We start from the raw sequence: 26,365 nt of genomic DNA, 5'->3' as shown, positions 1-26,365 counted from the left end.
TCACACGGATATGAATATATATGCATGAAAACGTGTTATTTAATGCATTCATTGCCGGCCTTTCCATATCAGCATACCATTTTCTTAGCGACACACTTTTAATTCATCAAGGTACAGATTTATAAAGAAACCGGATTAATTAACCAGCCTACTGAAAGTCAGCCGCTTTAACGCGGGGCTTCACAAACGTCCATTTCATTCTTTTTTAGCGTCATAACTTTTTTTAAAATTAATTGAATCATAAATAAGGCCAATGCTCCTTTCAAGAAATACACGGTTAACTTTATTTTATAACTCTTTATCGATTAAGAGTATCTTGAGTGCGCTCTTTGGAATCAAAAGCTAAACGTTGTGAGCAGCGCGACTACTTATAACTGTTGACAAGGCACTCATGAAGACTCGAGTCTCCAAAAGAATGTATCGGGAGCGGTAGAAAAGCCACTGAAACCATTTATTCTTTCTTTCAGGGATACAGAGAAGTTGTAGCCCTCCCTCCGCTCGTCAAGGTCTCGTCCTCCCTCCCTGTGTCTCAGGTAAGCCTTTCCGGGCGCAGCCTCTGCGAAGCTACCTGCCAGACGTACAGGATCCTAAGAGCCACACCGCCATAGCTTTGCACAATCAGTGAGTCTTCACACATGCATTGAAACACGAATTTACATTTACATCCCCATGGAAATGTTACGTTTGTTTTTGCGATTCTCGTCGACTTATGCTAGATGTGCTTCACGCGCGTAATCGGCTTATCGATTTTTTTTTCTATCAGAGAGCTGGGCCATTCGAATCATATTCGAATTCAAGTCATTATGATATTAGTTTTTCTCCCAGCAGTATCGTACAGTCCACCCAGGGAGCTATTTAAACGGCTGTTAGATCTCCACTAGACACGCCGTCTAAGAATGTGGTTTTTGTTTTTTCTTAGCAGGACGTTAGCAACAGTATTCAAAATTCATCCCAGAAACTTCAAGATCTGTTCTTCGCTCCTCACCTTATTAAGCCCCACAGGGCATTTCACAGACCACCGGACTCCAAGGCCGTGGGGGACAGGGTAGGGACTGCCGTGCCTCCGAGTTCCTCTTAAATTGAAATTCCTATTTTAAAGAACGGGACTTTACTGATGATCAAAATACGGTATAACTACCCCCCCCACAGAACGGCAAATTCAGTATTCAACACTTGACCTAAACTGCGCTCTGCGATTAATCGAAACGCGGAGTCGAATCTTGTTCTTTGCTAACGAAGCTACGGTACTCTTGTCGTAAGTACCGTGGTAATAATGTCGCGAGTGGATTGTATTTTTTGACGTGGATGTTTGTCACTGCAGTGAATGAGGCCTCTGGAAGTGTCCTGGTATAGAAAGACATGTACCATACGCTCGTTCAGACCTTTAAGAGTAGAAAACCCCAGCTAGTGGGTCTCAGTAAGTTTGATCCAAGTAGATGGACTTTATTTTCTACTGCAGAAGCTGAACAGCCACTGGAATGTGCCTTATAAAAAAGTCAGTGTGGAAGCACAGTCGCAGATCAAAGCTCACCTACGGGTAAGTGCAAGGATGCACCTAATTAAACGAAGTAAATCATTCTTTCTCATCAATTATTTCTACTTGTTTTTTATTATGGGAGTTGTATTTCGTTCAAAATCAAAATAAGCACATGCTGTTGTCAGGTTAGACTCTGCCCAAACTAAGTTTACGATTTGTTCATTTTTAGCACCATTTCCACAATCGACATGGAAAAAGAGGTGACCAGCGAGGAGACACCTTTACAACAGCAGCAGACAATGGCAATGAAACGCTATATGTACTGAAAACTGAAAGCTTTTTATTAAAGGTGAGGCAGTGAAATTGGACGTTCTTTATATTTTCACTATTTGAAATTGAAGGGAAAGTACTTTTCAAGTATGTGAACAGGAGATCACCCCCCCCCAAAATAATCTGGTTGCTGCAGGAAGTAGCGTTGGTGGACCGGTAGGTGGTGCTCTTCCATCTGTCTGAGGAATTCCAAAGCAAAGCCCTGGTATGATGACAAGGGTGGCCATCAAGCTCCCGAAATACTGCACACCTTAGGACAGAACAAGAAATACTGAAACAGTCGGGACTGAAAGCAACAACTGTTACAACTGTTCTAAATAGAGTCAAGGCAAATAAAAAAAACTATTATAATCAGTCATTATCTGTAGGATTTTCATTATTGTTTTACATTTCCCACGACTTATATATCTTTTATTATTTTGACTCCTTTATCATCTATGTATTGGCTTACGTGATCAGCTGTTCACAGATCCTGTCATTGATCTTCAGCAGAAAGTCATGTTTTGTCACAAGGTGTCTCTTCTGGATCTTGACGGCTCTGGCCATCCTTCTGATGAGGTGTGTGGAGAGTCTGACTGCTTGCAGTCAAGAACGATCATTGTCTGTCAGAGAAACTGACTAAATTCCTGTTCAGGTTTGTTCAATCTCACCTGCCTGAATTGCCGCTCTGTTGGATGGGTGAGGCCAGTCCTGACTTCGCCACCTGATCTGACTAACTGACTCCTCCACCTGACAGGAGGTCGCTGTGCAGAGACTGACAGGTGTGGAGCAGCAGCTGCAGAACATCTTCCTCATACTGTGAATCTGTACTTGAATCCTGTCTTGAATTCACAGTCTTATGGAGGGAAAAAAGTTTTGGAATTTTCATCCAAAATAAAAACATATTAATAAAGTCGCAGAGATGGTGGTGTTGTGCTCTACCTTCAACTGGGAGTCCCATCTGTAGTATAGCCCTTCATTCTGTTTCTTAATATATGAAAATCAAACTCCATTATTTGGGGTTTACAACTTTCTAATTAATCAATATTCTTTTGAAAGGAATTTGCACATAAGAAAAAGTTGCAAAGTGGAAGCCATTCAGCTACTGTAGTTAGGTGCACATTTTGATGGCATTCTGCCCTTTTACAGGACAGGGGTTTAAAAACGTTGCTAGATGAAGAGGACCAGCAGGCTGTTGTTGAGATTCCTTGCAAGTTATTCCAGAGCCTCACAATGCTGCAGGATCACAGAGAGCTGTTGGAGAGCTGCTACGCTGGATCCCCGGGAACAAGCAGTGACTGGACTGTCAGCTCGGAGTCACTGCATCCAGAGGCTTCATCACACACCCCACTGCCCAGCCTCAAAGGTCTCCATAAAGCAACTTTACCAAACGCAGACAATGCTAACTCCAGCCGCGAGGCCAAAGGGAGGCAGTTATCGAGTGAGTGCAAGACTGACCTCCTGCTCTCCGACGATGACAAAATCAGAGACATAATCAGAGGAAATGTCAGGTTACCTTATTCTGCGAAGAAGAAGAGATTCATGATCTACATTTGCGGGGGATATAGAGGTGAGTTGGCTGTGATCTGGACAGAACGTAATATTTTTGTGCTACAAGCAACACTGAGGCAGAACCTGAGTCAATGAGAATCAGTTTCTACACATGTGATACCCCTGCTCAAATTTTGGCTCTGTGGTTTTTTCCAAGTTTGTCTACTGATAAGATAGTCAAAGTGGTATGATGCATCTAGTCATAATTTGGCCCAACAGGTACACATAAGCATGTCTGTACTGCATCCTTTTACAATCTTGTACAGGTTTGATTAGTATTATTGATAATTAAACAATACAATGACTGTTCGTGTCCAAATTCCCAAGGATGTATTCAAAATAGGAATGGTTCCCACAAGAACGTGAAGATGTTTTCAAGCGTATGCCTTTGCTTTGAAGAAGAAGATGACAGATTCACAGATTTATTTGTAGCTTTACTGCAGTTCTTATCTTTTACAAAATAAAAAGTTGGCATGGTTTTGACAAGGGTGCTGCGTCTTGTGGTTTTGACAGATACGGTGGCAGAGAGAGAGGCGTTGATGGCCAGTGTCTATCCTCAGCTTTACCTCTACTGCAAGCAGCGGGGCTATGACTTCAAGATGATCGACCTGCGCTGGGGAGTGGAAGATGCCGTCAGCGACTCTCACAACACCGTGGCCCTGCACTTTGAAATGCTCAGGCAGTGCCAGGAGTCCGAAGGGCCACATTTTTTTGTGAGGAGAAATTCTCTTTCTTAGTTAATTCATATACTGTATCTCTCAATGACCAAGTACTCTGGCCAAGTTGTAATAGTGAAGCGTGTCCCTATTGCTTATGGTCATTTGAAATCACTGTTCACTTGAAATCAAAAAGAATGTTTTTGATCTAATATTATGAAATGGAAGCATGAAATTACCCAAACATAAATTATACAGGACATTTTGCTTAGCATTATTGATATCAATCTCACAATCACAAACAGAAATTGCTTGACTGAAAAGCTACTGTTACATTTCCCAAAACGTTTGGAGGGCTCTGGATGTATCAAGGAACTCAAATCAGTCTTATTGTTTTATACTGTCTGTGATGATTTGGCAATTCAGAAACAAAATTTTTAATAGCCGATACTACTGTAGAAGCTCAACATTAATACCTAACTCATGCTTTCCTCAAACAAATTTATCTTACTGTTTTGAAATCTTGTGTCAGGATCAGCGCTTTTCTATAATTTCTCTTATGTTTTCAAGTTATTCACAGGTCAGAAGCATGATGCGCAAATATTGCCTACCAGGATCTCCAAGACAGCCTTTGAAGCCGTTCTCAATGTTATCGAAAGAAAGAGGCTGGAGATGTCACGAAGGAGGCTCTCGAAAGAAGACAGGGAGCTGAGCTCTCGAACCAGTGTCCCACAAAGCAGTGTAGAAAGTCTTTCCACTGATACAGATCACACAAGGCAACAAGAAAACAACTCACAGCTTTTAGACAAGGACAGCCTTTCTCAGACTTCCTTGCCTAACCAGGACAAGTTAATCTTTTCTCAGATGGGAGCAAAATCTGTCTCTGATTTTGAAAAGGAAATAAGCCTCCTTCTTCACTGGTACAAGCTTGATGAGAACTGTAAACCTGCTATGTACTGTCTTCTGCCAGTCAGGTGAGCAACTGTCTGCTTTAAGTCTGAACTTACTCATCACAGCTCAAGACACATTTTTACATTTCTACACAGAACTGAGAGACGTTAAAGCTTCCAAGTAAAATGTTCCAAATTGTAATGATGCCAGCTGCTATTACAACTGTATTTAAGAAGCTCTCAACTGAGATCTGTGATCATTCACAGTCTTCAAAAAGCCAGTTAACCCCCCAGTATGTCTTTGCGCTGTGGGAGGAAACTGGAGCACCCAGGGAAAGCCCACTCAAACACAGAGAGAACATACAAACTCCACACAGACAGCACCCCAGGGCTGGCATTGACGCCAGGGCTCCCATGCTGACCACTATGGTCATTTGCAGATATCATGGAAATAGTGCTACAGGCAAGTCAGAAGTGCTAGTAAGTGGAGATGGGCATTTGCAGACTCATAAATCAATGCAGATTAAAAAAGAGACTGTAAATCCCATGGAATGACACAGTCTGCAAAGACGAGCAAAACATCATGCTCTCCAAGGGTTGCAGCTTTAAGAACACCATTGGCATAGTCTATTTCAAAATCTCATGTGGCTTGCATAACTGGTTTGAGGTTATTGACAAACGTCTGCTGCTAGTGTTATAGGATATCTCTTGCTCACGGAACATGGATGTTTTGCTTGGTTGCCATGAGTCCAAGTACAGTGAGATCTCCCAGAGTGAATAAGGGTTCAGACAGGTTAACGTGTATAAATTTACAACAATGGACCCTGAAGAGACTTTTGAAAGATTGATAGTGATTACAAGGCTGCTAATACACAACAAAATGTTACATGGAATTTGATACTGAGTGACAGTCTCTTTGAAAGTGCACAACTAAGTATAATAAAGTAGTTCAGGTGGGGAGCTGTGTCAGCAGGTGTAGGCTTTAAAGGAACAAGGAAAGGTTTATTCCCTGCTGAAAAGAAAAGAAAGAAAACACCACAGCCGAAACTTTGTGTTTTCTTTCTTCTCCATTCAGCATGGAATAAACCTATTACTTGTTACTTAACTGTGGCTTATGGATGTGGTGGTACTTCAGAAATGCAAACCATTCCGGTTATGCAGTTCTTTTTATGTTATCAAGGATTTTTAAAAAATCAAAGGTGCCTCTACATTTTTAGTGGGTAAAACATCTGATTTATTGAATACAGGTTGTTATTCTAAAGGTATTAAAGCCTATTAAAATATGTAAAAATTCATACCATGTTAATGTGGGTTGTGACTCACACTTATATTCATCATTGAGGCACATGCTAGAACAATTTCTGATTATTCAAAGAAATTCATTTGGAGATTTCTGCTGACTCACATTCACTGTATTCAGTTATGGAGTGAGGTGGACAGTATCAAATCTAGATCAATTTGTGCCTGTAAAGTCACTTAACAAAGGCATTGTGATCCCAAGTAATTTCAAAGTTTGGAAAGTGCAAAAGCAGAAGCTAATATGTGAAATTAATTAAAAATGACACAAGATTTTTTTTTCTGTGGGAGATGGTAATTGCAAGACTTTTAAGAGTTTTTCATCAGAAATAAATGCAAGTACGAATCTAAAAAATGTGAAAAACTCTATAGTAATAATATATAATAATAGTTCTAAAATCTGTTTCACTTTACTGTGCTGAATTTAGTTGAAAACCCTGTGTTTTAAAGACGTCTTCTTTGCGTGTCTTTATTGTGGACGCACAGCACTCACTACAAAGACTTTGTCAGTAAAGACCCATCGAGAAGACAGCAGGCGAAGAAGACTTGGCTGCACACGTCTCAGAAGCTCTGCAAGGCCCTCCAGGAGAACAGCCCTGCATCTGGGGGAGAGAGCAGCACCTCCTCTCTCCTGAGGACAGGTCAGGGCCCAAAGTATTTGAAGATTCGCTCAAGTTTTCCAGAGCAGTAATTGGAGTTACTTTATGGAGTTTACAAGGACGGTTCAATTTCATCTCGGGTCCCTAACTCATAATCATTCCTGAAGCGGTCACCTAATTTAAAAACAAAACTATAAATATCCGTCCTCCACCTCTGCAGCTACCTACACTCCCTTGGCCAGGTTGAGCCAGATCTTGAAACACTTTCAGTACATCTAGTTCTGCTGCGTTGTCATCCCCAGTCCCGATTCCTGAGATCCATTTCTGTTTCTGTTTCTTTCTCAGTTGTGGACGTTGAAGTTGCACAGGGGCTTCAAACAGCTGGTCCCCCTGAAGAACACTGCCACTGGTATAAGAGAACCATAACGGACATCAAGTACAACCTGGGAAGTGAGAAGGCATCGGACTACATCGATATCTTAACAAGCCAACCAGAAATAAATGAAACTCTGTATGCGGCCCACCAGAAATTTATGGACAGCATACATGCAAAGGTCAGATTTTTCTCTTTCCTTCGACTCTCTCAGACCTCCTGTTCTGCTGATTTTTAATCAGCACATTAATGCAAGGTGTTTGTGAGCGACGGTGGTCGGTGAAGAAGAGGAGAAGAGAGATTAATGGGGGCGCAGACGCAATGTGCTTAACACCTGTCTTCTCCAGACTAACTGTACCATTAAGAAGGGAGCAACTTTGGAACCAGTAAACAGTCAGTCACTTCTGTTCAACAGTGGCGGTGAGCTGGTGCCAGTAATAAGGGAGATTTATATACACTGCAGATATAGCCAGAGGGAGATGTGGAGGTAGAGGAATGAGATCTGAAATGCACCAAGCAACAGAGCACACATATAATGTTCCATCAGCTTCTCTGACAACTACAGCAACTGTAAACTAATCCACTGTAGATCCAAGATTGGCATCTGGTTCTTACACAATCTGTCATTTTTCTGCTACAGATTTAATACTGCAGTTGTTGTGTACTGTAAGGGTGCATATCAATGAATAGGGCTGATAAAAAACCACATTGCATCTGTAGGACAGTTATCCCATTGGTTTTCCAAACTCGGCTCAGTTTCCAAACACAGTATGTTCAGCTGAATGAAAAAACAATTGCACTGTGCGTCTTTCTTCTTTGACAACAGCTACGTCATACGAACATCTACGAGTACAGTGTTGGCTGGGGCCGAGCTGGGATCAGCCCCCAGCTCAACAGGTCCCACCTCTACTACACCCAGAGCATCTGCAGCCACTTCCAGAGAACTGTCCTTGCTCACCTGAACAGGTAAAGCAAATTTCGTTTCGTCACAGTGTGTCTGAGGACCTCCCCAGGGCTGAAGGTGAAGCATTCTTAGACAGCTCTTCTGATTTTAACTTCAGTTTTGTGATTTTAAGGTTCGTAACAGCAGGGATATATGTACATTATCCACAATCCCGATTGGAGAGCTGATTTTCAGTTGTAGCTGACCTCTGTTGCTGTACCTATGAAGGTCGGTCCATTCATTGTGGAAGAGATTTCTAAAACAAAGAATGTCTACTACAGCCTTGACAACAGCTGCTGAGAAGGCAACTTGTTGTTGTGTGCTTGGCCACTTTGTTTGCTCATACCTGATGTATGCCTGCAGGGTCCTGCATACATGATACCTTTTCTTTTTAGAGATCACGTTACTCTTTCTCACCCCCCTTAAGAAACAGAGTTTGCGCTTGGTGCTTTCATAAAAAAAGAGAAGGATAATTGTTTCACCACTGGAGTAAACCTTTCAGATACACTTATTACTTAGGCCGTGTTCCTTAATCGAGTCTGGTGTAAAAGACAACGTGCCAAAACGTTAATCAGACAGAGTAATAAGTGTCTCTGACTTTCAGTCTAAACACATGTAAGGCACAGCTTTAATGTAATGTGTAATGTTCCTCCTGTAATCAGTCAGTCATCTTACTCAGGAGAAAGTATCAGCAGACCAGATGATTAATGCTTAACCTTCAAATACCACATAGACAAAATCTGGTCCAAATCATTAACTTTTATCATGTACATTGGTTTTGGACATCTAAGTCTTAATTAATTGTATTGTATGCTCTTTAATGTGCACTTCAAACCCTGGTTTGATTTATTTTAAAAATCATTTCACTTCGAGTGTGATCTTTTTAAATTCTTTCAGGCTTATAAGGTCTAAGACATCCAGGGAATCCCCTGATGTCAGGAGAGGAGAAATGTTTAGAAGACAGACTGAGGAAGAAATTCTACTGCATATTCACCACAGACATGCTCTGTGAGTTCCAACAATCTTTTATTCTTGCTGTTCTGATCCGATTTGTAAACCGCAGTATTGAATTATTGCCAATGGGAGATATGTAATACACCTCAATGCAGTATATTATCCAGTATATAAATGCACTTATGCACATTTCAAGCAATTAATAACAAATTTGCAATATTAACTTTAAGGGTATCTATTTATGCAGCAGGTATTTACTAGGGCAGTCTGAATGAAGAGCAATATGTCAAGTATTCAATGTATGCCTGTCCAACTGGAATACACAAACTCTGGTCCAGAGTCCTTACCGCTGCTCCACACTGCTGCCTTATATGTTAGGAGACATTCATAATGTTAGACCTGCCCCAGTGATTCAAAAATCTCTTGCTTTCCCTGTCTTACTTCTAATTAACTGCATAACTGAAATAATCCTAACCAGACAATTGTACCTTCAAACAATGTTTCACAATGTGAATGTTTTGAGTAATCAACTGTAAAAGGCCTTAGGAAAACACCAGGCTAATTAAGAAGATAATTAGGTTAATTGTTTAATTGGCTGAAGTTGGAAAACACCAATGGGCACAAGGTAACACTTTAGGAAGGCTGTGAGGAGCACCGGTATTCAGAGACTGGTGAGTCCCATTGCTACAGTAAGTGTTCCTGCAGGCCCCATTTGTATGTGAACCAGCTGGTCCACGCAGCATCATCACACTGCAGCGAATAGGCCAGCTTAGCTTTCTAAGCATCCTGTAGATACTGATACAACCTGAAGCAAGCAGGTTGCTCGTTTTGCAGTTAACCTGTTCTGCTGCATTTATCCCCTTTCTTGTCCAGAGACGGACGTTGCGCGCCAGGGGAGTCCGTTCTGGTGGGGTTGAGAGAGGTGGTGCAGAGTGCCAGCTGGGAGCCGGTGGTCCTGCTGGGGGATCCAGGATCTGGGAAAAGCACGATCATGGCCAGAGTGGCCTCTCTGGCCTCCAGCTGGGTGCCAGGGTGGGTGTCCAGTCTTCTCTCTTGAATGTTTGCCTTCCCAGTTGGTGAAATTAGAAAGGTAGACTGTATGGCTGAAGGGCTGCTTGCTGTTGTCCTGTATTAAAAGCTTGTTTTTCCACCAGAGGAGACAGACAGATTCAGGATATAGATCATCCAAGCACGGACCCAAAATATCAGGAAAATTCAGACCATTAAGTTTTTTTGAGCTAACTAGAGCAGAATCCTATCACCAAAGCTTCATGTTTTGTTTTCCATTTTCTTCAGCCTTAAAAATACAAGTTTTCTTAATGCTGCAATTTGGAATTTCTCATTGTTAATGAACTCAACTCACTGCTACAGAACGTGTGCAGAGTGGATGTGAAGGCAACATCAAAACTTCCTCTACAGCCTGTCTCTGGCTACACACTCCTGATTATTTGCACCTGTAAACCCACATTTAATTCACATGGAGATGTTAATCCATGGGCAAATGAATCCAGACAGATCATGAACTTCAGACTTAGATGGCAGGGTTAGGGTTAGTGACCTGCTGTACAGTAACCTAAGATGTCTCTTGTTCACTTGGGCCTCACATGTTCATCGTGATTATATGCATACCACTCCATGGGGAATCCTGGTTATATTTAGTAAATATATGCAGTATAGGTACTGTATGTAAAGAGGCATAAGGTAAAATAGTACAGTGTGCTAGCCAGCCTTCGCAGTAGTGAGAACATCTCAATATTTAGTATGTAGTATATTGTCTACAACTGTGATCACCATGTTGCAAAAAAGGTATTGGCATTTTAGAATCATTCCTTAGAAAAGCAACTAGGTACTGTACATTCCTGAAGGAATGTCCATTGCTGACAAGGTAGAACTGAATCTTTTGAGTCTTGAATAGCTTGAAAAGGGCACCCAATAAAAAATAATTCAGAATCCTCAAGGACTCTTACAACGTCAACCAGTTGGATTCTTCTGAGTCAAGAGTTAAACACAAATCAGATGACACTAGTGAACACTACTGAGATGTGCATTAAAAGTCAAAACGGGAGACAGAAAGGGTAATGAGAGTCTGTAACAAGCTACCCAGCCAGGTTGTTGAAACCGATCTCATCACTTCTTTCAGGAAACAGCTGGATGAGATCTACAAGTCAATTAGCTACTAGTAATCAACTAGATCTAGACTGGCTTTCTCTCGTTTATAACCTTACTTAGCTCTTACGCATAGATTCACCCTGAAAATATCTTGTCCCCCATTGAAAGAAAGTGCTGTCTATTAACTGTGAGTTCTTTTTTACAGAAATGTGAGGGTTCTTGTCCGTTTCATTGGAATCACTGGAGAGAGCAGAAATGTGCGTTTGTTGCTTCAGAGCCTGTGTTTCCAGCTATGTGAGGTGCACAATGTGCCCGCCAGTTTCTCCCAGGTATTGTCTCACTTATTTAACACTGAATTCCCTGACCGCCTCCTCGGTGTGTTTGTAAATGGTACTGGTTTGTACACCTCTTTCTTTCAGAGTTTGGAGGAGCTCTCGAACAAGTTTCTGTCCCTGCTCGAGTCTGTGACCCAAGACAGCCCTGTCGTGATTGTTCTGGATGGACTTGATGAGCTCTCTGAGGAGCACAACTCGGACATCTCCTGGCTCCCAGCTTGCCTTCCAGAGCATGTGTATCTCATATTATCCGCATCAACAGAGTCCAGCTGTGCAGAACTACTGAAGGTGTGTAGAACCAGGTGTACTGTAGTTCCACAGCTACCTTAACTGGGGCTATTTTAAATAGGGCTTTTTAACAAGGGCTATTAACTACTCAACACAGAACAAGAAAATGCAACAAATTGAATAATGAAATGAAAAATCATTACATGGAATAGGATGAAATTGAAAAATAGATACTATTTATTTTTAGTAAATAACAAATAATATTTGGTCTTAAAAATCCTTAAACCCATATTAAACAAAAGGATTTTGAGAATTAACTTGGTTGATATGCCATTTATCCATATAAATTATATGCATTATTTTTTCATAGGACATGGATCATACTTATAGTAAATAGGGAGTGTTTTAGAAATAATGGGTACCTAAAAAGATAAGGCTTCCTTCACATCTCTTTAATATGCTTTTTGTGAATAATCTCACCTCTCAATGTCCGAACTGAGCAATGTTTGATATTACATTATGTACATGGTTAAAACAGGCTTCATTTTTGTTTGGTTATTTATGTAACATCCTTGTTTTAGTGTATAAAATTAAGTGACATTCATGAACACTGAAAACTGAAATTAAAATCTATTGGCAATAAAAAGAACTGGGGGGGGGCTGTAGAAATGACCTGTGTGAGCTACATTTTTTAGGCTCTACAAAGACAGCGCCTCCCCTTCATTTTGTTTTTAAACAGTAATCGTCTTGTTTCCCAGAGCCAGGCCACAAAGCCGCACTTCCTGGTTGTGACCCCTCTAAGCCAAGCAGACATCCACCGGACGCTCCTGAGGAAGCTGGAGAGGGACGGCCGAAGTGTCCGAGCTGACCAGTGGAAGCTCCTAACGGAGGCCTGCGAGTCCTGCCCCTGCCCCCTGTATCTTGAGATCGCCTACGCGGAGAGCCGGCTGTGGACCTCCTTCGCCGCGCCGTCGGGCACGCGTCTGCCGGGGGACCTCCCCGGGCTGTACCAGGCCGTCTTAGCCAGGCTGGAGAAGGCCCACGGCGAGCAGCTTGTGAGGAAGTCCGCGTCTCTCATCACGCTGTCCCGGAACGGGCTCCCGGAGGAGGAGCTGATAGACCTGCTGTCCCTGGACCAGGCAGCCATGCGGGAGGTGGAGCTGTCCCACAGGCCCTCTGCTCCCAGGCTGCCTTATGTCCTGTGGGCGAAGCTGAGGCTGGACTTCGGGAGTCACCTGACGGAGCAGAACACAGACAACACGTACGTGCTCAACTGGGCACACTCCGCCCTGAGGCAAGCATGCGAGCAGAGATACCTGAAATCCAAGGAAGTCCGGCTCTCCATTCATGCCGAGTACGCGAACTATTTCTTAGGGAAGAAATCGCCCCATCCTGGCAACAGTGCAACCACACATGTCTTCCAGCCTCTGGCGTGGGTGCTGGAAAAAGACTCGGTAAAGAACTACTTCTTCAACCTCCGGAAACTTCATGGAGTGCCGTACCACCTAATTAAGTCTGGGCAGGTCCCAACGCTGTTGACCGAGTGCCTATTCAACTATGAATTTCTGCTGCACAAACTGTGGGGCTTGTCCATTATTGATGTCGAAGAGGATCTGAAGGCAGCCGTTACTCCAGAGAAGTATGCATACTGAATATGTTTTCCCATACTTTTAGTATACTGTACTACTATACAGTTGCAGTACACTGGGATCCAGTATGATAATCGTTGTGCAGAGAACCTATTGTGCCCCTGTTGCTTTTAAATCTTGGCTCTACATTTTTATTTTTTTACAGATTAAATTGTCTGTTCAGTAGTCTATAGCTGAATACATGCAGCTTTTTATAAACCAGAAACCATAAAACAGCAGGTCACAAACAGAAACGAAATAAGCTCCTTAAGATAGACTGAACTTCACAATAGTGTTCATAGTAGTGTTTTAAATATTTCTCTGGTGACTGCCTTAACCTTTTCTCCATAGCGAAGCTTTTCATGAATAAGATGTGTTCTTTGAACACAACTTTAGTAATGGTTGGAGGAGTTAAGAGTGGATAACGATACATGAGCTCAATTCGTATGAATGAGAGATTCGTATGACTTACAGGACATCAGAAAAGAGGAGCTGGATTTGATTCCACCATGGAGCCACCTCCTGGTCCGTGTTGAGTGTTCTCCCTGTGTTTGTGCTGGCTACTCTAAAACTGGATACTGAGAACAGTATCTGAGTACATGTTTCTAGACAAAAAAGACTTATGAGCATGATGGCCTTTCATTTTTGCCGTGCATGCAGAATGCGTGGTGTGACTGCGTAGTTTCCTGCCTGAGCTGTCGTGTTGTATCAGGGAACTGGCCGACGTGTGTGTGCTGAGCGAGGCTCTGGAGCTGTCCCAGCAGACCCTGCTTCAGGACCCGTGCCAGCTGGCCTCCCAGCTTGTGGGGCGTCTGCATGAGGTCCTCTCCACTGACCGCCCAGTGGCGCCCGGTACTCCGTCGCTTCGGAAGAATGTTTGTCTACCTCCCCGATATTCACTCCTGGTCCTGGAGGGCGGCTGGGTTTTCTGCTTTTCGTTCCCCCCTGGACTTCATGAACTTACTGAGTCACCTGTTCTGGTAGATGGTCAATGTTACCACTGTCTCCAGGTCTTGACTCATTGAGTGTCCTGCAAAACCTTGGTGGACAGTTGCCTTCTAGGTCCACGAGTGAATATCACTGATCTGTATTGACTCTGGTCCTAAAAAGGTTTTCTCTTCAAATGATAAATTTATTTATAGATTTCACTACAAAAAAAACAATGTGTGACCTGCCTTTTAAAGTATTTAATACTCTTTTCACAAAATGTAGTCTTTTGACCTTTTTTGCATGTAATATTAGGAGCTCTAAAAAAATCATAACCTTTTCTTATGTTTAATTTATTTAAAAAGTGTCTTTACTCATATTTCAGTAAACACCTAACTGCTGCAATCACAGTTTACTAATATCACAGGTTCAAATGCGTTAAGGGCTGTGTAGACTTGCAGTTCTAGGCTGTTTTTTTAAGTGGGCGGTCTGGTTTGAATGCCCCCAGGTGATCCCAGGAAGTTCTCGCACCTTCACTCCCTGCTGTCCCAGTGCTATAGCTCCTCAGTGCCTGTCCTCCTGCCCTCGTTCACCTGCCTCCTGCCCCCAGGAGGACTGGGCCACCGCCTGCTGGCAGGTAGGGGAACTGCAGCTCACAGCGCCGGCCGGACGCTTCAGGAGTACCAGCCACAGTTAATAGAGGGTGGGGGTTAATATGCCTTTTCTCTTACAACATCTGTTTAGGAATTCCTCAGGGATGAGTTAGGTGTCCCATGTGTATGTGACCTGCTGTCTATATTCTAGATCACCAACAACAGCAATAAAAGCCCAAGAGTATCACCATTTCGAAATACATGTCAGAAACAGAAATTTAGTTACAACTAACAGGAATTCATTTACTAAGGAAAGAGCAGATGTCTGTCTGCGTGATGTCTGTGGAACCAAACTGAGTTCAAACACTTCACTGAACCTTCAAAACGATGGCTCTCAGGTGTTTTTAAAGTACACTGAACTCCTGGATTCAACCGAAGCAGATGTACATTAGGACTTAGCATGTCGTTTAAAACCACAATGCACAGTAATAATCAATTTGAGAAGGTGTGGACAGTCACAGCCTTCACATGATTCATGTTCAGTTATGAATTCTTCTGATGTGTGTTTGATGTGCAGTTTCCTGACTTTGTTTCAAAATTGCTAGGAGATCCTAATTTCCTTCAAGCTTCAAACAGCAGCAGTTTCTCAGGGGAAGTGCTGTCAGCTCCACTCCCTGTTTTTCCTTCACAGCCACTAGAAAAGCTCTTTTGTCTGTGCTGCATAGATACTGTAGGAATAGAAACACCTGGAAGAGCTGCTTCAGAAAATGCCGTATTTACTAAAGTTGTCTTTATAAAGAATATTAAAGTCACCCTGAGTTGCAGCAGTGTGCTACGCTTTTCATGTTCTTCTGCATTCTGGCTAAAAACATGAACTAAACTGTTGTTAAGTAAACTGAAGACACGGTATTAGGGCACCTCCTTTGCAACAATTCACAACATTTGCCTTGATCGTCTGTGCTCTGTGCCGAAAAGAAAATGCTGCGTGTCGCCCATCCTCACCATTCGTTAGCAACAACGAATGCACTTCTGAAGTCACCTTGGAGCACAATTTCAATAAATCCATCTGAACAGCATGTCTTCAAGGGAGTGTGGGAGGATAATGAGAAACAGGAACAAGAGTTGTTAGGTGCATGTTCAAAGACGTCTTTTAATTATGGTGCTGCTGGGGAAATTAAAAAAATGTTGAGCCTGACTGAGGACCTTGATACTGCTGTACCTGCTCCTCTGGCTGACTTCCAGACCTGTCTTGGGCTGGGATCTGGCTTTGCCCAGTTGTGAATATCATTATATTATTGGTTTACTGTAGATTTAAGAAATTCATTAGACTGCTGACTATAATAGCTAATTAAAGTTAACCAGTGTGCATCTTATGTGACTCACTTCACAAAGAACGTCATGGAGTTCACAAAACACATACTTTTAGTGATTTATTAGCGCAATAAATAAATACATTATCACTTCATTTAAATGTCTCTATCCCAGGCAACGTCCATTCAAAGAAAGCAATGAACTATAAAAACATAACAGTGAGAAAATTCGTGACACAGACGAGAGTGGTACAAAGTAATCATTTATTACCATTATGCAATATTTTCCCTCGGTGCACCTTGCGCAAACTGTGGCCTCGGTGCTGTATTCTTTGAGCTTGAAAGGGAAAACGCGGTTAGTGTAAAGAGCGATAAACAACAGACGTGACTGCACTCTTGAGTGTGCTTCCAGGGCAGCAGTGTTCACCACTGGCTGGTCTGTCCCGCTGGCAGGCCACGCCGGCGGGATCACTGCAGTCGCCGGAGCAAAGGAGGAGCCTGTGGTCGCCACAGCTTCCCGAGACCGGACGCTGAAGATATGGGACCTGAACTCCGGCCGAGCAGTGAGAACCCTCCGGGGCGTCGGGAGCGGCGTCGACTCCCTCACTCTGTGCCTGGGCAACACTCTGGTGGCACTGACGGAGAGGAGGACCCTGCAGGTGTGGCACATCGCTTCCGGGCAGATGGTCTTCTCGGAGAACTCCCTTGACGTCCCAGTGGCCACGTCTGCTTCCGACGGGCAGCTGCTCGTGGTGTTCTATGACGGAAGTCAGTCCCTGAAGGTGAGCACTGGTGTGTGTGTGTGTTCCTGTCTGAACCTCTTGGCCAGTCCCATCACAGGGTGGATCCGGCAAACACCTGCACCTGTTGTTCGCGTGACAGTCCCGTTGCTTTCGAATTACCCTCTGCAAAGGCTCCCCGCTGCTGGTTTCAGAATGCAGAGAATAACTGGCAAATCTTCTACACAAGAGGAGCTGATGTGCTGGGACCTGGCACTGTTGTGTCAGCTCAGGTTTGCCATTTTGTCCAGCTGACCTCTCGGCTATAAGCAACACCTTTGAGTTTCTCCTGTAGCTTTTCTGACAGAGTGATTGAATGATGCTGCTAACATGAACAGGCCACCTGTACAGAAGATATTCAAAGAGTGAGCCTAATAAGATGTACAGTTATTTCAAGCTTATTATTTACAAAATTCAATTCATTACAAAATTCTATAATTTCCTTACAAAAGAAACATGCAAAAAATGTTTATTGCCATGTACACTACTTTCATAAATAAAAAAACAATACTTTTTTTTCTCCATTTTGTCCTTTGAATTGCAGGTATTAAAAGTAACAACAATTGAAGACAGAAGAGTGTGAGAAGAACTCTCTATGATGCTTTACCAGTTGCTTTTTTCCCTTGTTCTCCAGATGGTGACAATAAACAGCCCCTGTCTCTTGTAGGTGTTTGATCTGGCAGCCTCCTGCAGATTGCTCTATGATGTGACCATCACTCCCGATGACAACCCTATTCACAAAGACCGCTCCATCCTGGTTTCTCGCGGCTCTGTGAAAGATTATGTCCTGTTTGCCTATAGGTCAGTATCAAAATTAAACATGGGAGCGTGTCTTATCACAAATATTAAGCCTAATATTTTTCTTTGATCTTTTTTTCTTAAGATTGGAATGTGTTGTTTAGAATTTCATTCATTTGAAACTTAAACAATTGCAATAATAACCCCTTGACAGAATATCAGGATAGTTATTGTAGCCCTTTACAGAGTTTCATACACTTAGTGTGACAAGTGTTTATTTCACTAACATGACTTGCAAATGAACACTAGTTTAAAATTCATATGAGAGCAAAGTTAATTATAAAATGGAAATGTTTCTGTATCCTTCTTGTCTGAAATATTAAGCTAGGAAAATAAAAATGATCTCATTTAACATTATTTTGTATTGTTCTATCTATTCTCTGAAGGAAATAATCTATAATTGTGGGGTATATTTGCTTGCTTGCTGTTAAGTAAACTAGAAAATTACTCTTAGTCATTCAGTATATCCAACACTCAGTTACAGTGTTGTTTTAGATTTTTGCTACATAAACAGCATACAGTAAGTCATACTGCTACCCTTAATAAAGTCTGCAATTTTGAACAATATTTGAGACGTATCATAGATAAACTTCCAGAAGCCAATATTTTTGGGCAGTTTTATCTGCATTTACATGAAGTTAGTTCAAAGATTTTATGTATATACAGTGTTATTAAATAACGTACAAATTCAGGAACAGCGTTAGTTCTCCATTTTGTAAACAACTTGTCAAACCAGGTAAACACAATTCCAAGACATACAGTATTACATACAGCAGCTGAAAAGAGTTCCTTAATTGTTAATGTAGGATAGTTCTGAGATGCCAAAAGGTGTAATTCAATATTAAAGATACTCTTTTTGCTTGGGCGATGTTTCTATTTAGTAACAGACGGGTATTTGAATTTATGCTCCTGAACTGATGTAGCAATAAGAGACACATTTTATCTTTTGTCTTCAACTATCAGCTTTCAGCACTTTATATGATTAAAGTGACGGATCACATCCTCCAGTGGTAACTGAAACTGTACCTGGCTGATAAGTTATTTTAAAATTAAAAGTGTCTTCTCTCTCTCAGAGGCAGCAGTGTGTCACACACATGCTATTCAATTGCTATAAGGAAAGCAAAACCTAGAAGGATGTTTCTCCTTCTTCCATGTGTGACATACCTGTAGAAAAAACTAAACAGTTGTCTTTTTCTAGCACATCATTTTTTAAAAGGAGGAATGCACATTACAAAAATTAGGGTAAAAGCATGGAATTGTCCAATTCATTAAATGAAAAAAGAAGGTTTAGAACTGAGTTGCTAAGGAGAAACGGGGAAAATTAGGTGTTACCACTGAGTGTTCATGTGCCGTATGCAGATGTAAATGTATTTTTTTTATTATTTAAATTTAAAGTACTCTTCCATTCACTGCCTGGGACTGTTAACCCTGCAGTGAAAGACTTTATAAGAGCAATGCTTTTTTAAGCTTTGTATACAAAAACAAAAGCCAGAGCAGTGTAAATATTGATGTTTCTGTATCTATACACTGTGCTCCTTAAATGTACTGTATAGACTCTTAAACTCCGAAGGCAGGTGAAATGGTGGAGCATCTTCCTTCTTCTATTCAAGCTCTGCTGCCGGTTAGAAAAGAGTTAAAAGAGAAGCCCTAGGCTGCCGCTATGGTGAGCAGGGAAAACGAGGCACCCTGCTCTCTGTTAAACCATTTACACACAGCCTCCACCATTTTCGCCTTGTCAGATGCTGTAACAGCTGATATACGGCGGGCCGCTTTTAATAGGAGTCTCTTTCAAGTGCGGAGAGGTGTTCTCTGACAGGCTCTCTTCATGGCTTTGTCGTCTAGGAGTGCCAAGGGGGCCATGGTGCTCAGCGCCAGGAAGGCAGAGGTCGTGACAAAGCTGGTTGCCCAGCAGACAGCGGCCTCTGTCCAAGGAGTCGAAGTGACTGCAGACTACTTCCTGCTCTTTTGCAGGTAAAGTTTCCCAGTATTTGCCACCTTCTGAAACCAACACTTTTTTTTCTGGTCTCTCTACTTGTTATTTTAAAGGGTTAGCAATTACGCCTTTATGCATTTGACTTGGAGTCAGGAAAAGAGACTTCTTCATCAATTGTTCAATTGATTTCGTGATGGTAGGAAAAAAGATGTACACCAAAACACTTTACATTTTAGGCATCATTGATTTTCATCACAATGAAATTCAGTTTGAGAAGGGTTTTGAGGTATTTCCTCTATTATGTAAGATGAGATAAGATCACTTTAGTGGCCATATACAATTTCTTGCATTAGGAATTTGTCTTTTTGCATACCCCAGCTTTCTCTCCATGAGACACACAGGCACACAGACGGGGATGTAGCTTTGACGCTTTTAATTTCTTTGTGGCATTCGTTTTTTCACTTTTGTCTTGCTGACAAAACTGAAAGGAGTTACTCTGGTGTATTGTTTCATAATAAGAAAGTCATCTTGTCCAGCCCCTCACACTGCTCATTTGCTTCGAGGTAATACGATTCCATGAGATAAGGTTCAGAAGAGATGCTATGACAACACGCAACTTCATACTGATCTATACACGTTATTATTTAGATTAAGCCGCACAGCCTTCTTTTTAACATACCTTTAAAACAATCTATATTGTCTTTGGGAGGTAAGATCTGTAATTCAAGTACAACGTGCCAGTGGAACATTAACTTTCACTTTTAAGACAATGAAGTGATCCTTTTTCAGGTACCCGTACCTGAGGCAGAATGAAATCGTACACATCGAGCTGTTCAGCACCAAGAGTTTTGCATATCTGCGCTCCATCAAGGGGTGCAGTAGCGACCCTTTCTCTGACCTCAATGTGAACAGACTTGGCTCCCACGTTGTGGCGTTCTGCCCTTCAGCCGCTACTGGGACCAGCGAGATTGTCACCTGGAACCTGGAGACAGAGGACCACAAGCACATGGTGAAATCTCCTGGCTTGGTTATGGCAGGTCAGTGTATCAGGCAGTGTGCAAAGTTAAATGCGTGTGCATATTTCAGCTTAAGGGGCTACTGAACACAGTATTACAAACTTGGATTATCAATGGATAATCAATGGACATTGGAATATCAAAGACACCAACCACTCCCTTTCCTCATTAGTAAAATAATCCTGGTTGTTTTTTTCCAAAATAATGCCCCCTATTTTTCGTGATCATAGGCAATGCATGATCAACTGTTTAGATTTTGACTTGATCACACAACTTCCTATGTGATTTTTGTTTTGAAACTGTCCAAATCAAAAGGTTGCACTTGCAGGAAATAGTCTGTAAAGGAATGGGACAGAGGATCTGAGAAGTTTAATGGGAAAGTATAGATAAGTAAATAGTAGAGAATGGATGACAACAGCTTAAAGATATTCTGCCTGAAGCACAGTTACGATTCATACCAAGAATAAACAAATCAAAGGCTGGAAACTAGTGTCCTGTGTGCTTTAGTCAATTAATGAATACAATTTTAAGGAGAAAGAAAGCACTTTATAAAGCTATATAATCACAGCAACCACATACTGTACATTCTGGGGCTTCTAGGAAACTTAAGACTAGGATGGCGGCCTCTTACTATAGCATTTGCATATTCTTAATGGCTTGATTGCTTACGGCAATGCACCGATGCCTCAGACGTGTTAAACTGAACTTCTGCTTTTTGACTTGAAGGTACTTGCTCTGACCTTCGGTTCTGTCTGGGAGTGTGCAGCAACGAAAGCTACATCCGAGTGTGGAATTTAGCCTCTAGAATCAACGATCAGTCTCTCTGCTACAATGTGTACAAAGTGAAAAGTGATGGGGCCGAGGATGTTGTTCCCATGAAGAAATATCCCCGGTGAGCCTTAAAGTCTGTTGAATTAAAAGAGAGAGGGAGAAGGATAAACATGAAGAGGCAGGAGATGCAGAAGGTGTTTTCAGTCTCTTCTTCTCTACTTGTCTTACAAGCAGATGTCAAGTCACTGCACACGAGCTGTGCTATGTGGGCCTAATGCCAACATAAGGAATATTATGTTCAAAACTGAAAGTTTAATGGGAAATTAAGAATGAAAGAAGGCAAATTGTGAAGTTAAAAAGAACCCTTATTATTCCTCTTACACATATTGCAGTCTTTGCTGCATGCAACATGTTGTATTCATTTTGTACGACGCGTGCGTTGGTCCATGCGTGTCTGACAAATAAGTAAAAAGACACATTTCTTTGACAGGTACGTTGTGTGGAGAAGCGTGACGCCTGGCACGGTGAGCGTGTGGAAGCTGGCGGAGTCGGGCTGCCGGGTCAAGCGGTTGAGCTTGGAGCGCGGGCTGTACGAAAGCGCCGACATCGCCCTGGTCAGGGACAGGAGGCTGTTCATCCTCACGGACAGGGGCACGGCCAGCTTCACAGACACCCCAAGGCCCATCTTTCAGGTACGCGCCGCCGCTGACAGCACGGGCCCGCTCCTCGCTCATTCCACATCGCACGGGAGCTTTTCAGAAACTGAGGTGTCAGACGCCCCCAAGAATACCTCAGAGAGGAGCACATTGAATTTGCACCGAAGTGTTGAGCTGATAATAGGTCTTCAACTAGGACATCATTCGAGGTAATAACGGCTGTGCTTTTATTTAAGTGCATGTACCTTAAACACCACGCACTTTGCTTTGTGTTTCATTAGACACTCTTGATCTATGACCTGCTAAAGAAGAAGTACATTAAAAAGCAGACTGGTCTGTACATCATCCCCTGTCAAAAGCATGAATACAGGATTTTAGACGGAGACCTACTGCTGGGACTTTCTGAGAACAGGTGAGGATGCTTTTACTTGTAATGAATACTTGAGGGAAAAAAATATAAGTAAGATGAAACTCAAAAGGGCTGGAGCCTTCAGGTCAGAGATCCTGACCCTTCATCGTGTTAGCAGTTGTGCTGGACATGCACCAGTTACAATAATAATGTTGTTATGATGAAAAATAATAGACTACTATAAAGATAATGGTCTTTGCTCTATTTTATCATCTCTTTTACTAAACGTCAGGAACATTTTTGTAGGTTTTTGTCAACTGCCATTTCTAGGAAGTGTTCAGGATCACAACAGCTGACCCTGTTGTTTCTTTGTCCTCTGTTGGAAAATTTGGGATAATTTTTTTGTCTAGGAACTTCAGATTTTGAGAATATTAATAGAATAACATGACAAACTGTCAGTTAAGAGACCTAGACTTCAGAATTATAAAAGAGCATTCCTTCATTGCAAATAAGGTTAATACAAGGGAGGCTCTTACTGTACTTTTGATACTGCTGTAAAGGTGTTAACATATAAAATGTGTAAATATATACAGCATTATTTTTATTTACTTATACAGTAAAAAGTGCAGAATCTGTAACGGTGAAACTGGAAATTATGTTCCATAAAATATAAACAAAAATGTCTGAAACTGAAAAAATAGTGATCAAAGCATCAGAACTAAAAATGCTGATCTAGTGGGTAAAGCCTACATTTTGAACTTTAAAATCATTAAGAGAGAAAAATGTATTCAAATTCATTATCATTTTTCCTTTTAAAGCAGCAGTAGGTTTTATAGTCCTGTAGTTTTACTTTTGTTTAAAGTCTTTATAAAGGGTCATCTTTTAGCCCACTGAACATTCAGATGCTGATGGAAACAATCATCAATTTTAATTGCAGAGACCATCTGATCATCTGGGACCTTGAAACAGGATTTATCAAAAGCCGTTTAAAACCATTTCACAAGGAGCAGTCACTTGTCTCCTATGCAGCAAACACTGTGTTCGGCTCTCAGGACAGAGACAGCGAAGAGCTCCTGTCCAAAGTGAAGAGAACAAAAGGTTCTTAAGGCGTCGAACTCTGCTGAGTCATGGGTCTCAGCACACCGATGGGGGCTAGCTGCCAGCAACAATTGTGTTTAGAAGGAATAAGGGTTCATTTGCTCTTGTACGATGTTCATTAACACCTGCCTTTCCACGTTTTCACACCTAAGTGCATGAAGTAAAAAAGATAGAAATGCATTTGCCTGATGGTTTTGTCCCGGTCAACTTAAATATCTACATATTTATACAGCAGGGGATTTAGCTAAAGCCACCTGAGTGATATACCTTGCACTTGGCTATAACAGCTGTGCCCCACAACCTTGGATTTGAACCCACAACCTTCCCCTGACAAGTCCAGTACCCCGGGCACTACTCCACACTACTGCCTGGTCCCACCTTTCTCCTCTACTGTACCTAGGAGAGGGAACTGTAGACATCCGGACATCTGTGCTTGGAGCAGGTTAGGAGGTGTGAAGACCGGAGCAGACTTAAAGAAAACAGAATCCATAGCGTTTCTATAGCAGAACTGCAGTAGAGATTGTTTAATTTAGAGCTGGCCTGTGCCATTGTTGAAGGTCATTCAGAGGCAGCTGTCAGAGACGCGTTTCTGTACACACGCAGTGTTATTGTGCATCTGATGTCGCAAATACACAGCTGTTGGCGGCTCTTCAGCCGCTGCGCTTTTCTTTGGCTCGGGTGACTCATTCTCTTGTGCTGTTTCCAGCCCGCATGACTCCCTGGGAACGTCGGAACGAGACCCAAACAGCGAAGCAGAGGAGGCTGGAGAAGGAGCTGGAAAGGGAAAGAGGAGAGCTCCAGCAGCTCTCCAATGAGAAGCACAATGCCATTGATCTGTACCTCCTCAGCGGGGACGAGCAGGTAGGCGGCGAGGGAGGGGCTGCTGTGAAGTTCTGGCGCATCGTGAGAGACCACAAGGACACCCACAGCAGCCACGGCATCAATAATGCAGCACACTAGCGTCTCTTGAGGGATGACGCCGTTCTTGCTTCTTATTTTAGTATTGATTTCCTTCTTGAAAAACAGTAGCAGCAAAAATTTAAGAAGGAAAAAAAAGACAGGGTGCAAAGGAGAGGAGACCATTTGGCCCAGCTAGCCATTTTACAGTACCTGCATTCTGAATGGCATGAGAGGTTAGATCTGAGGCAATGAAGGGTTTATCTGTGCCTGTATAGCATCACATGCCTTCGCCAGTTTCTCCCAAGGTTAAGGAGCCCCGTTTGTAGTTTTGAATGTTTAAAACAACAAAAAGTTTTATTTGCTTGAATAAAACACCAATGTTGGTTTTTTTCTCTCGCATAAATCTGCACTCGCCATTTTTCTGGCACCTCTCCGACTTTTCGGTCTCCTCTTGTCAGCCATCTTGGTTCACCTCTATACCTCCTGTGACCGTGCTGCTGAAAGTCAAGTTGTTTTCACCGCCAGCCCTGCAGACTCCCCGAGTGAGTGACCTGGCAAGGCAAGGGCATACTGACTGACACAGGCTTGCCCAGTTTCCCACAGCCTGTGCATCTCTGTACAGGGTCACAGCTGGGCGAGAATATGGCACAGAGCCCAGGCCCTGTCTGAACTACAGCGCTCAACCGGCAGTCCCTTCTCTCATCCTCAGTACTGTTGTAAAATAGTGTCTAGGAGCCAGTGTGCTTTACAACCAGTTTCCTTCATGTGTGTCAGTGTGCTCTGGTCTGAACTGCAGGTGCGGCGATGGCTGACTGTGTGCGTGTCTCTGACTCTCTTTGTGCAGATTTTGGTGTGCTCCTATTTCGCGCACCACCTGAACGTGTTCAGCCTGGCCACGCGGACCCACACCCACACGCTGGAGGACCGGGCCTCCCTGCTGTTCCTCCACAGTGCCGCCCTCACTTACAGCGGCAGCTACCTGGCCATCTCGAACTACAGCGACACAGAGAAAACCAGCTACGTGACACTGTGGGACTTACAGACCGGAAAGGTAGGAGAAAGTCAAGGCATCCAGCACACACATTTCCCAGAGTAATAGGATTCCATATCAGGACCACAGACTTTATGTTGGATTGCTGGATTACTGGATTGTTGGATGGATGGAGGGATGGATTGATGGATTGATTGATTGATTGGTTGTTGGCTGCTTGGTTGCTTGGTTGGTTGTTTAGCAAATGCAACTGCAATGCATACTGTACGTTAAACTTACAATAGGCAAGTAACACCCATTTCCATTCTACATATTAAGAAAATGAAAAAAACAAGCTGGAATTGAAAGGCAAAACAGTGTATTACGCAAAGTAAAAGAATATACAGTACAGACAGTGAGGATCCTAGGCAGCAGTGAAGCCTGGTGGGATGAGGCAGGAACGGGGTATTACACACATCACTAGCAGGCTCTGAGATTCGTCGCACGTATCGTATTCTTGTATTTATACCACGTCCAACTAAATGTCCCTAAAACGTAAAAATACATGTAGTGTTATAAATAAAAAAGACAAGAATAATCCAGACAAATGGTTATATATATATATGAAGAAATCAGATTCGGTTATCTAATTAGGAGATCAGATTGAACTAGTTCAGGCTCTTTATGTAGTTAGATTAAACTACGTGGGGTTTTTGTTCTGAAAACGGGCCTGAACTGCGCTGTGTGAGCAGCTGGAACGCTGTGCCCTTCCAGGTGCGGAAGCGCTTGAAGAACGAGCCCAGGGTGGGCTGCCTGGCGGTCACGGACGACGCGAGCAGGCTTGTCTTCGGCGTCATGGAGGCCAACAAGTAAGTTCCCGACGCTAAGCCCCGGGAACTCTGACAGGGAGTCCGACC

The 26,365-nt window shown here is 42.6% G+C and overlaps 1 protein-coding gene and 1 long non-coding RNA gene across 12 annotated transcripts in view; one reads left to right on the top strand and one right to left on the bottom strand.

Moving 5' to 3' along the window:
* Nucleotides 1–26,365, top strand: part of LOC107077192 (uncharacterized) — a 32,498-nt gene that overhangs the window by 2,014 nt on the left and 4,119 nt on the right. For 9 of the 11 annotated variants that reach the window (XM_069192972.1, XM_015345841.2, XM_015345839.2 and 6 more), the window contains 28 exons: nucleotides 468–533; nucleotides 920–1,045; nucleotides 1,460–1,537; nucleotides 1,707–1,826; nucleotides 2,936–3,356; nucleotides 3,851–4,050; nucleotides 4,564–4,967; nucleotides 6,666–6,820; nucleotides 7,124–7,332; nucleotides 7,978–8,117; nucleotides 8,992–9,102; nucleotides 9,922–10,080; nucleotides 11,363–11,486; nucleotides 11,577–11,780; nucleotides 12,479–13,359; nucleotides 14,061–14,200; nucleotides 14,784–14,912; nucleotides 16,632–16,960; nucleotides 17,625–17,758; nucleotides 19,598–19,726; nucleotides 20,478–20,725; nucleotides 21,431–21,596; nucleotides 21,966–22,167; nucleotides 22,413–22,543; nucleotides 23,418–23,578; nucleotides 24,285–24,439; nucleotides 25,323–25,529; nucleotides 26,223–26,317. In XM_069192972.1, the coding sequence (XP_069049073.1) occupies nucleotides 468–533; nucleotides 920–1,045; nucleotides 1,460–1,537; nucleotides 1,707–1,826; nucleotides 2,936–3,356; nucleotides 3,851–4,050; nucleotides 4,564–4,967; nucleotides 6,666–6,820; nucleotides 7,124–7,332; nucleotides 7,978–8,117; nucleotides 8,992–9,102; nucleotides 9,922–10,080; nucleotides 11,363–11,486; nucleotides 11,577–11,780; nucleotides 12,479–13,359; nucleotides 14,061–14,200; nucleotides 14,784–14,912; nucleotides 16,632–16,960; nucleotides 17,625–17,758; nucleotides 19,598–19,726; nucleotides 20,478–20,725; nucleotides 21,431–21,596; nucleotides 21,966–22,167; nucleotides 22,413–22,543; nucleotides 23,418–23,578; nucleotides 24,285–24,439; nucleotides 25,323–25,529; nucleotides 26,223–26,317 (5,624 nt within the window). The remainder of the gene's footprint in view (nucleotides 1–467; nucleotides 534–919; nucleotides 1,046–1,459; nucleotides 1,538–1,706; nucleotides 1,827–2,935; nucleotides 3,357–3,850; nucleotides 4,051–4,563; nucleotides 4,968–6,665; nucleotides 6,821–7,123; nucleotides 7,333–7,977; nucleotides 8,118–8,991; nucleotides 9,103–9,921; nucleotides 10,081–11,362; nucleotides 11,487–11,576; nucleotides 11,781–12,478; nucleotides 13,360–14,060; nucleotides 14,201–14,783; nucleotides 14,913–16,631; nucleotides 16,961–17,624; nucleotides 17,759–19,597; nucleotides 19,727–20,477; nucleotides 20,726–21,430; nucleotides 21,597–21,965; nucleotides 22,168–22,412; nucleotides 22,544–23,417; nucleotides 23,579–24,284; nucleotides 24,440–25,322; nucleotides 25,530–26,222; nucleotides 26,318–26,365) is intronic. The other 2 variants (XM_069192966.1, XM_015345849.2) reach the window with 1 other exon arrangement.
* LOC138241002 (uncharacterized) lies at nucleotides 16,922–24,286 on the bottom strand. Its single transcript, XR_011190180.1, has 4 exons — nucleotides 23,975–24,286; nucleotides 21,445–21,610; nucleotides 20,488–20,670; nucleotides 16,922–17,300 (listed from the first exon to the last, which is right to left on the bottom strand). It is a non-coding gene; the product is annotated as an uncharacterized lncRNA (long non-coding RNA).

Source organism: Lepisosteus oculatus, chromosome 1 (assembly GCF_040954835.1).
Source record: "Lepisosteus oculatus isolate fLepOcu1 chromosome 1, fLepOcu1.hap2, whole genome shotgun sequence".
In the NCBI taxonomy this organism is placed as follows: Eukaryota; Metazoa; Chordata; class Actinopteri; order Semionotiformes; family Lepisosteidae; genus Lepisosteus; species Lepisosteus oculatus.
The sequence above is the reverse complement of the archived record's forward strand: the minus strand, read 5'-3'. Positions and strand labels throughout refer to the sequence as shown.